The 11615-nt window shown below is 47.1% G+C and overlaps 1 protein-coding gene across 1 annotated transcript in view; it reads right to left on the bottom strand.

Moving 5' to 3' along the window:
• Positions 1–1722: 1722 nt before the first annotated feature.
• The window catches only part of RDH13 (retinol dehydrogenase 13 (all-trans/9-cis)), an 18788-nt gene continuing 8895 nt past the window's right edge, over positions 1723–11615 (bottom strand). Inside the window, exons 4-7 of the mRNA XM_006868300.1 lie at positions 9113–9217; positions 4565–4777; positions 3357–3458; positions 1723–1967 (exon numbers count right to left, since the gene is read on the bottom strand). Of these exons, the coding sequence (XP_006868362.1) occupies positions 1723–1967; positions 3357–3458; positions 4565–4777; positions 9113–9217 (665 nt within the window). The remainder of the gene's footprint in view (positions 1968–3356; positions 3459–4564; positions 4778–9112; positions 9218–11615) is intronic.

Genomic DNA, 11615 nt, shown 5'->3' with positions numbered 1-11615 from the left:
GTGGACTCAAGCGTGGCAACAGTAGTGAGGTTGGTCCAGATTCAGGCAGTGTTTCATTCTGCTGTGCATAAGGTTGCTATGAGCTGGTACCGACTCGATGGCACCTAACAACAACATCATCAAGTCGATTCTGAGTCGTGGTGACCGTACAGGACAGAGTGGAACTGCTCCTTAAGGGTTCCGAGACGATTAATCTATATCACAACAGACAGCCTCCTCGTCATTCTCCCTCACAGTGGCTGCTGGGTTTGAACCACCAACCTTAGGGTTAGCAGCCCAGTGTTTAATCCACTGTGCCTACGTTTTTGTTGAGGGTGAGGGAAGTGAAGGTCACACAACAGTGTGAATATTATCAATGCCACTGAATCTATACATAAAAGTGGTTGGCATGGCAAATGTAAAAAATATAAATATGCACATTTCACTATATTTGAGAGAGAATTTGAGAGTCTAAACTGCTTTAGGAGTCCTGGTGTGGCACTGTGGGCTAAGGCGTCAGACTGCAAAGTCATTTGAACTGCAATGTCAGTGGTTCAAGCTCACCAGCTGCTCCTTGGAAACCCTATACAGGGTCACTATGGGTCGGAATCGACTTGACGGCACTTCACAACCACAAACTCCTTTAAATCACCAGGAAATCGTAAGCCCAGGCAACCCTGTGTCCTCAGTGGCAGAGCTGGGGTCTTTCGAAGAGGAAGACTGAGTCCGTTATAGCAAAGCCAGGGTCTCCATCGAGCTGTTCCCCGGGGTACCCCCAGTACCCCACCAGGGCCTGACAAAAAGCCCTCTGGCAGCTTCAGGGCACACGGCTTGTCACCCCATCAGACCAAGTGGGACGGTTACTAGGCCGATTCTGCAGATGAAGAAACTGAGGCTCCGAGCAGAGACCAGCTGTTACAAGTCCCCAGGGAACGTGTCTTGTGCTTTATGGATGCGACAAGAACCAGCCCCCATAATACCTAGAAGGAGTGATGTTAAACGCATTTTATGCTTGGGGGTGAGTGTGGGCAAGGGAACCATAAATGCCTTTATCACAGAAGTCTAGAAGTAACTGGGCCTTTTTGTTTTAAAATAAAACTTTTAATTGTGAATTGAATGAGGTTTACAGAGATCATCATGTCCCACAAATCACACTCTTTGTTTCAGCTGTGACTGTAAGTCCCTCAGGTTCCATTGATTATCCCACAAACTCCCTGTGAGTCGTTTGCCTCCTTGCCCCGTCCTTCTGAAGGCAGTCTCTGGGCAAATGGTTGATTGTTCTAAGGAGCGTGTGCCTCCCTAGTGTTTTGTTCCCTTTAGAGAACTGTCTGTTGTGTGGCGCTATAGGGTAAGCACAAGATCACAAGGTCGATTCGGACCATAAAGTCGGTTCGAACCACAAGTTTGGCAGTTCAAACCCACCAGTCGCTCCTCGGAAACCCCATACAGGGTTGCTGTGAGTCGGAATCCATTCCATGCAATTAACATTGTTAAGGAGGGCTTGAAATCACCAACAATCTCCTCTCTCAGCTGTAGGCTGTTGAGATTCCCAAGAGGCACACCTGATGGTCCAGCTCACCTGTTGGCACGTGGCACACAGTCCAGGCTTGGGGCAATGCGCCCACCTGCAGTCCAATGCCAGTGGGAAAGGACTATGGTGCCACACTGCCACCTAGAGCGCATTATGAGTATTGCATCCAGCATCTCTTGGTCTCAGGGCTCCATCCACCTTAGCACCAGTGTTTATTTGGCAAGAGGCTGCCCCCCTACAGAGGACCCAGGGGGCATGTTCAAGCCCACCAGGCGGGCACTTTCATCCCAGAGCCTCCGGGCTACCGCCTCATCCTCAGCCTCGGGGGCCGGGGTCTGCTCTTTGAGCCCACTGAAGTACTTTCCGGAAACGCCCTCCAATTCCTTGGCCACCGCCAGGTAGGTGCTGGGTTGGGCCGCCAGCTGGGGGCTCTTGACCAGCAACCAGAAGATGGGCCCTGCATAGAAGACAGTACTGAGGACCCGCTCGACCCTCAAGGGTCACCCTGGAGCTCCAGAGACCCCCAAGGAGCAAACCTCTACCAGTGGCTTCCTCCCTGTCTCCCAAATCAATGGTTACTAACTGCCGTAATTCTCTAGTCAAATCCGGCTCACGGCGCCCCCGTGTGTGTCAGAAAGGAACTGCTCCATACGGTTTTCAAGGCTGTGACCTTAAAGCAGATTGCCAGACCTCTCTTCTGAGGTGCCTCAGGTGGGTTCAAATCGTCAATATTTCGTCAGGTGATCAGGGTCCACCACAAAAGCTGCCTTCTCCAGAGAGCCTTCCCTGCTTCCCCACTCCATCCCACCCCCCAGGCAAACAAAGCTAAGCTCTCCCTCCTCTTGTCTCTCCCCATTAAAATAATTTTTCATTAAGATCATTTGTATTACTTGGCTCCATCCTGAGCAGCTGCCACTTAAGATTCCCAATATCTAGCACACACGATTGGAAGAAAGTCCTGGAGATGGGCTTCTGAAAGGTCATGGGAAGTCCTATGGAACACAGTTCTGTTCTGACACACGTAGAGTCGCCGTGAATCACAATCGACCCAAGAGCAACAGGTGGTAGTGGTGGAGTCGGTTCTGACCCATAGTGACCCTGTACATGTTACCCAGGCTGTAAATCTTTACGGGAACAGAAAGCCTCATCTTTCTCCCGTGGGACAGCTGGTAGTTTAGAACTGACCTTGAAGTTAGCAGTAACGACTACCCTACGAGAGTTCCTGGCAATAGGTGGTGATGGTGGTTATGTGTCATGGAGTCAGTTCTGACTCATAGCAAGTCTGTACAGAGTTTCGGAGGCTGTAAATCTTTATGGGAGCAAAAAGCCTCATCATTCTCCAGTGGAACGGCTGGTAGTTTCGAACTGCTGACCTTGCGGTTCACAGCCCGATTCGTAACCACTACGCTACCAGAGCTCCTTGCAAAAGGTGGCAGTAGGCACTTAATCATAACCCATTTCTGTTGCCACGGAGTCAAATCCAGTTACAGCGACCCGGCAGAGGGTTTCCAGGGTTGTAAACCTTTATGCAAGCAGGCAGCCTCATCTTTCTCCTGTGGAGCAGCTGGTGGGTTTGAACCACCGACCTTGCCGTGAGCCATCCAGTGCTACCCTATAGCACCACCAGCTCTCCTTTGCTAGCTCATAGTCATCTTTTTCCTTCATCAGCCCCAAGGTCTCTTGAACTCACAGTCCAAATAAACACGGAACGATGATTCATCTTTTGATGATTCATCTTTTGCACCCAGGGGAGATGGAAAGGCCCTGGGAGGGTCCTGGGACCCCAGGCTGGGAGGGTAGGAGCAGGGGGCTTGGCAGAGGGGCCCCAGGCAAGGAGGGGACTCACCGAGTGTGACGCTGGACAAGGAGGACTTGTGCATGGCTGTGTGTCGGCCCAGCTCCGTCCTGGCCACGCCTGGATGAAGCGCATTGGCGGTCACACCCGTTCCTGGGCAGGAAGTGAAGAGTCAGAAAGGCCAGGCTGTCCCCACTCCTTCTCTGGGTCCTGCCCACCCTAAACTCCTTCCTTTTCTCCAGTTGTCATGACGTCATTTACTGGTCCAACTGTGAGGTTTTTTGTTTCCTTTATACTGAGGTGCAATCCACACTGGAGGCTGTGGTCTTTGACCTTCATCAGTTAGTATTTCAAGTTCTCTTTGCTGCCACTGAGCAAAGTTGTATCCTCTGCACATGGCAGGGAGGTCATGAGTCCTCCTCCAATTCTGATGCCACATTCTTCTTCATAGAATCCAGCTTCTCAGATTATTTGCTCAGCGTACAGATTGAGTAAGTGTAGTTCAAAAGATACAGCCCTGGCGCACACCTTTCCTGACTTAAACCATTCGGTGCCCCCTGTTCTGTTCTCTAGGAGACTGGTGCTGCCCACCCTGAACTCCTCCTGGGCCTTCCCCGAGCGATGCTGTTTCTAGACCTTGCCTCTCACTGTTAGGAGCTGCCAAATCCATCCTAACTCATGGTGGGGTTTTCTAGGCTGTAATCTTTACGGGAACAGATTGTTAGGTCTTTTCTCCCACAGAGGCAGAAAAACAACCAAGTCTGTCTTGGAAGAAATACAGCCAGAATGTTCCTTAGAAGCCAGGATGGGGAGAGTTCACCTCACGTACCTTGGGCATGCCATCAGGAGGCACCGACCCTGGAGAAGGGCATCATAAAGTGGAGGGTCAGTGACACAGAGGACGACCCTCAACAACATGGAATGATACAGAGACTGCAACATCAGGCCAGAACACAGCAACAAGTATGAGATAGTGCCAGACCAGGCAGTGTTTTGTTCTGTGGCAGATGCTTTCCAATATTCCCCGGGGGCATAGAGCACCAAAGCTTAACTGTCTGTCCAGGTTCAGCAGAGAAGAATGCTGTGATTGATTAGTGATGTCTGCTTCAGGCACCAGAAGGCAGTATGGTGGTATGTGTGCCATATATAGTTACTTTTTCCCCCTCAATTCATGACCTCCCACCTACCGAGGTCACAGCAGGACTGTCCCACACCCAGAGCTACAGGAAGAGGGGAGCCCATCCTTGCCCCCCACGCACCTTGCAGCCGCCGGCTCAGCTCCTTGGTGAAGAGGACCACAGCCAACTTGCTCTGGCAGTAGGCAGCTTTGGTGTCGTACTTCTTCTGCTCCCAGTTCAGATCGTCAAAGTCTATGTGTCCCACAACGTGCGCCAAAGAGGACAGGTTGATGATCCGTGAAGGGGCTGAGGCTTTCAGCTTGTCCAACAGCAAGTTTGTCAAAAGAAAGTGACCTGGAGGAAGAGAAACTTTTTTTTTTTAAACTTTTTTTGAACACTTCTCACATGCCCAGAACTGTACTGAGAATATTATCTTATTTCATCCTTATAGATCGAACTGTTTCCCCAAAAAATATGTTTGTGAATCCTGAGATCAGCATTGGACTGTGAACTACAAGGTTCCAACTGCTTCTTGGAAACCCTATACAGGGTCGCTGTGAGTCGGAACCGACTCAACGGTACTTACCAACACCACCACACTTCTACTTTAGTTACTACATTTTTACACAAATGACACACACGTGTTATATGGTCTTTTGTAAACCTCACGGGCCCCTTACCTATTAGTTTTCTGTGTGCATTATACATGTTTGGTGCATGTGCATGCTATCTACTTAGTCATGTTATATATTGTATGCAACAATACCTACTGATGAAGATCAAAGATTAATTATACCTCAACATGAAGAATGCAAAAGTCATCCCAACTGGACCAATAAACAACATCATGATACACGGAGAAAAGATGAAGTTGCTAAGAATGTCATTTTAGTTGGGGCCGTAATCAACACTCACGGAAGCAAGAAGTGAAGAAATCATACTCCCTATTGCATTGGGCAATTCTGCTGCAGAAGACTTTGTTAAAGTGTTCAAATGCAAAGTGTGAGGACTAAGGTGCGCATGTAAAAACTGAACAATAAACACATAAGGAAGACAGGAGAAGTGACGCATTTGAGTTACGGTGTTGGCAAAGCATTCTGAGAATACCATGGTCTGCCAGGAGAACAAGTAAATCTGTCTCGGAAAAAACACAACCAGAATGCTTCGTAGAAGCAAAGACATCGACATTTCGTGTCACATACTTTGGACATGTTGTCAGGAGGGACTGGCCCCTGGAGAAGGACATCGTGCTTGGTAAAATAGAGGCTCAGCAAAAAAAAGAGGGAGACCCCCAACAAGATGGATTGATACTGTGGTAGCAGCCGTGGTCTCAAACATAAATGATGATGAGGCTGGTTCAGGCCCGGGCAGGGGTTCGTTCTGTTGTGCCCAGAGCCAACTCAGTCATCTCCACCAACAGCGTATGGGTTAAAGTTGATCATAAAAAGTATTTTATCTTTGCTTTTCATTTCACTTTTTGAAAATTTTCTAGCACAGTTTATGGAAGCATGGGGTTCATGACCATTTGGAAATTCTTAAAAAGACAAAAATTAGTACCTTCTCCAGAGAGCTTGAGAAGTCTGCTTTGCCTCTTGAAGCTGCATTATAATTGTTTCTTCTCCAAACATTCATTTATCTATTTCCTTTGTTGACAGATCTTTTGTTTTGTTTTGTTTTTTTTAATTACATTTTATATATATACAGATGATGATGACTTGGATGAAGGTTTACAGAGCAAAATGCTTTTTAACTCAACAACTCACACACACGAGAGAGCTTCGAATGGTTTGTGGAAAAATTCCATTATTTTTCCATTCCAGTTTTCCATGAACTTTTTGAAGGCCTCTTTGTACTTTGTTTTGTGACATTTGTGACAATCCCCACGATGCATCTCTTCCTGCTTCCTCCCTGTGTGTGTTTCCATCCCTCCACCTTTCCTAGGCCTTCCTGCCTCTGAGCTTTATCACGGGACAAACGTTGCCCTTTTGATCCGTCGGTTTGTGTTCTGAGGCGTACTTTCCTGCTGCTACGGTTCACGTTATAGGCCCATCTATTGTTGGGCTGAAGAGAGTTTTGTTTTCTTTTATTTCTGAAATGTTTCATTCTTATATAAGCAGCATTTTACCACCTGGGCAATACTTGCATTTGGGCTGGATTGTTCTCCATGATTGGGGGCTGTCCTGAGCATTGCAGGACACTGACAAGCATCTCTGGCCTCCATGCACTAGATGACAGTAGCTCTCCCACCCCCAAATTGTTGTTAAAAAATATCAAAACCATCAGGTTGATTTTGATTCATCACAACCTCTAGGTTTTTACTGACTGTGATGGTAACAGGTACAACCCACCAGGTCGTCCTCCCACCGAGTGGCTGTGGGGACTCGAACCACCAACCTAACAGTTAGCAGGTGAGCATTCAGTCATTGTGCCGCACTTGTCTCCAGACACAGCCAGATGCCCTCTGAGGTGCAAACGTTCCCAAGTGAGAACACTCTCATTCAGTAAAAGACGGCACATCAACACAAATACCTTCAAGGTGGCTTCCAAAACGGGGGGGAAAATGGAAGGAAAAGGGAATGTCATGTTTGCCCGTACTTTGTGAAGGCCTCTCATATTTGTTACATGAATGAATGGCAGGGAGAGAGAGGGCAGACAATAGGGACACTCCGCTCATGGCTCTGTGTGTGTGTGTGAATGTAAGGTCAATATATAACGTACCATACAAAGGGCTTGAAAAGTTTGTGGGAAAATTCATTAATCTTTTCATTCCATTTTCCCATGAACCTTTTGAAACCCCTTCATACCCAAGATCAAAAGAACAGCATTTTACCAGGGATAGAGCTCCGAAGGCAGGAAGGAATGGAAAAAGGGATGAATGGAGACAGGAACAGGGAGACCGTCGGAAGAGCACTGTTACATCTTTGTGGGGTTGTAATCAATGATCCAAAACAAAATGTGTATGAATTACTGAATGGGACACCAATTTCCTCTGTGAATTTTCACACACACAAGAAAAAACATATAGATGAGTCTTGGTGTGGTGCTGGACACAAACCCACCAGCTGCTCTTGGAAACTCTATACAGGAACTGACTCGACAGCATACAACAACCAACCGCAAGGTTAGCGGTTCAAACCCACCAGCCGCTCCTCAGAAACCCTATATAGGGTCACTCTGAGTTGGAGTGACTCAGCAGCACTTAACGATAGGAATATACACCTATAGACATGTGTATGTAAACACACACACATATGTATATAGACACGTGTATGTAAACACACACATATGTATAGAGACATGTGTATGTAAAAACACACACGAATGTATATATACGTGTGTGTAAACACACGTGTGTATATATAGGCATGTGTATGTAAGCACATGCATGTATGTATATATGCATGCATGTAAATGCACATGTATATATACACTGCATAAACACATGTGTATATAGACATGTGCTGTAAACACGCGTATGTGTATAGGCATGTATGTAAACATGCATGTATATACATGTGTGTAAACACGTGTTTGTGCATATACACGTGTGTAAGAACACTCGTGTATGTATACATGTGCATGTAAACACACGTATGTATGTAGACATGTGTGCAGACACACGTATGTATATATGCATGTGTATGTAAAACACATGTGTATATATACATGTGTATGTAAAGACATACACACATTATATATACATGTGTATGTAAACACACGCATGTATATATGCATGTGTATGTAAAAACACACATATGTATATACATGTGTATGTAAACACACGCATGTATATATACATGTGTATGTAAAAACACAGGTGTATATATACGTGTGTATGTAAAGACATACACACATGTATATATACATGTGCATGTAAACACACGCATGTATATATACATGTGTATGTAAACACGCGCATGTATATATGCATGTGTATGTAAACACACGCATGTATATATGCATGTGTATGTAAGCACACATATGTATATATACATGTGTATGTAAACACACGCATGTATATATGCGTGTGTATGTAAACCCACACATATGTATATATGCATGTGTATGTGAACACACACGCATGTGTATATATACATGTGTATGTAAACCCACACATATGTATATACATGTGTAATAAAACATTTTTCCATTTCAACAATCATCATGTCAGTTCAAGGATGTTTACTGTGCTCATTACGTTGTTCAACCAACACCAACATCATGAGCGTTCCCAAGCTCACACCATGGCCCTCAAGGCCCTGTGAGAAGGTCAGACCCCACTGCCCCCACCAAGCTCATCTCCCTCCATGCAGCCCCCGCTGTCAGCTCCAATCACACTGGCCTTCCCACAGCCCCCGAGGACACCAAGAGTGCTCCCACCCAGAGTCTAGTGAGCACAGGCTCGGGGTGAGAGGTCAGCTCATCTCTCCACATCCGTCCTCAGGGAAGCCTCCCTACCACACAACCCAGACCAGTGACTGATGACAGGAGACTGACCAACAGAATAAAGGGCAGACTGAGGAATGAAGACATCTGAGGATTTCCCGAGAGGCTGAGAGGCAGACACTGAGGCTGAGCGGAGTGGGAGAGGTCAGCAGTACTGATGGGGGACTAAGCGAAGGTGCCTCCCAGGGTCTGGGACCCAGTCACGACAGACCCACCCACAGCGCATCCACGCCCTGACCTCACCCAGGTAATTCACGCCAAACTGCATCTCGAAGCCATCCTCGGTACTCCAGTGGGGACAGCGCATCACGGCCGCGTTGTTGACCAGAATGTCCACACGCTCCTCCTCTGGAAGACAGGGGTCAGGGAGGCGCATGGGCTGCATGTCTGTGACACCCGCTCCACGTCGAGCACAACGCCCCCTGTCGGAGTTCCTTAGTGTGGGTATGACAAAATGCCACCAGTGAGCGGCCTCAGTAAGCGGAGACTCATTCTCACAGACTCTAGGAGGCTAGAAGTCGCAGTTCAGGGTGCCAGCTCTTGGGGCAAAAGGCTCTAGGGGAAGGTCCTCATCTCTTAGCATCCTCTGTTCCTCCTCCATCTCTACCTGCCTTCTTGTTGTTGTTAAGTGCCGTTGAGTCAGTTCCAACTCATAGCGACCCTATAAAGGGTTTCCGAAGAACGTGTGGTGGGTTTGAATCACCATCTGTGGTTCAAAGATGATGCAAACAGCTACAAGCCAGAAGGTTCATGGTTCGAACCCACTCAGAAGCATCAACCTGTAATTATCCAACAGCAACACACCAGGATAATTACAGCAGATCGTAAAATGGAAGATATTTACAAAATACCACGAATCACGGTTCAGCCGTGTTGACATCTATATTGGGGGCACACAATTTAATCTGCAGCATTAGCGCAAATGGTTAAGCATTCAACCTGCTGAAACACTGGCAGCTCAAGCCCACCCAGACATGCTTCAGCAGGGAGGCCTACTAATCGGCTTCTGGAAGGTCACAGCCTTGAAAATCGTAGGAAACACGGCTCTACTCTGACACACACGAGAGGGCATCACGGGTAAGACTCACGTTTTATAATCCGACTTGTAAAGCCAGCACCAATAAATAACATAAGCCCCAAAGCTGGACAAACAAGGGTTCAAATCCCAGCTCTATCCCTGATCAGCTGTGTGTCCCTGACCAAGTCACATAGCTTCTCTGTGATTCAGTTTTTCAAAAGAGATAATAGTATCGGCCTGGCCGCCTGCTTGATAACTTTTCATACAAGTTATTTTCTAAGCACTGGAAACACAGGGTGAATAACACAAGAGTCCTGGCTCCTCCCCTTGTGGATTTCACAATTCTAAGCAGTTAAGAATTCAAATGCATGACCCAATACACATCAAATCAAACCCACTGGCAGCAAGTCAATTTCAACTCCTAGTAACGCTCCCTGGGCAGAGGAGAAGTACAACAGCTCCTCAGGGCCTACAAGACAAGACTGCTCATTGCTGTGGGCACCGACAGCCTCAGCTCTCGCCCGTGGAGGTGCCAGTGGGTTTGAGGTATGGGCTTTGCAGTTGGACACCCAACACTTAGCCCCCACAGCACCACCAAATTCAAGGGGGCTTCAAGAGAGCTGGTGGGAAAATTCCATCATCTTTCCATATCCTTTTTTCACAGACTTTTTGAAGCCCGCTCATACATGAGGAACCCTTGAGTGGTAAGAATTGTAAGTTCATGGGTGTAGCAGTCAAGAAGTCAGGTGGCTCACTGCAGCAGGCAATGTGGCTGCTGCAAACAGCTACAAGCTGGAAGGTTGATGGTTCGAACCCACTCAGAAGCACCTCAGAAGAAAAGCCTGGTAATCTACTTCTAAAATATCAGCCACTGAAAACTCCACGGAGCACAGTTTTCCTCGGACACACAGCGGGTAGACAGGGGTCAGAATCCATTCAACAAGTTAGGTTTTTTTTGTTTGTTTGTTTTTTGTTTTAACAAGTATTGTTTGTGTCACTACTAAGCACATGCTTTCCACTTCATATTACAGTCATCAGTACAAGAAAGCTAATCTCTTGGACAAAGGCATGTCCTTTCACCTTCCTATCCGCCACAAAGGAATCCCTGGGTGGCATAAACAGTTAAGCCCTGGACTATGAGCTGAAAGGTTGATGGTTCAAACCCACCCAGAGGTTCTTCAGAAGAAAGGACTGGCTAAATACTTCCAAAAAGCCATTGCCTTGGGTGATAGTTAAGGTTCTGTGTCAGCTTGGCTGGGCCGAATTCTCAGTGGTTTAGTAATTCAGATGTCGTTTTCAGCTCCGTGATGTGATCCGATATAATACAATCAACCCCGTGATGTGATTGGATAAAATCAGCCCTGATATGCTGTAATTATCTTATGTGTGGTAACTCCTCACTTCCAGGATGCTGATGAGGTTGGATACAATCTACGGGACGAGACTGTATCTTGAGCCAACCTCTTTTGAGACAGAAATGGACAGAGAGATGAGCAGAGGAAAAGGACCCATGAAAGAATGGGAATAGCGTGAGTCCTTTGGATCTGGGGTCTTTGCACGGTGAAGCTGCTGGATCCGGGGGAAGACTGATGCTGAGACACAAGGGTCCGGGGGAAGACTGATGCCGAGACACAGGATCCGGGGGAAGACTGATGCCGAGACACAAGGATCCAGGGGAAGACTGATGCCGAGACACAAGGATCCGGGGGAAGACTGATGCCGAGACAC

This window comes from Chrysochloris asiatica, unplaced genomic scaffold (assembly GCF_000296735.1).
Source record: "Chrysochloris asiatica unplaced genomic scaffold, ChrAsi1.0 scaffold00116, whole genome shotgun sequence".
Classification (NCBI taxonomy): Eukaryota; Metazoa; Chordata; class Mammalia; order Afrosoricida; family Chrysochloridae; genus Chrysochloris; species Chrysochloris asiatica.
The sequence above is the reverse complement of the archived record's forward strand: the minus strand, read 5'-3'. Positions and strand labels throughout refer to the sequence as shown.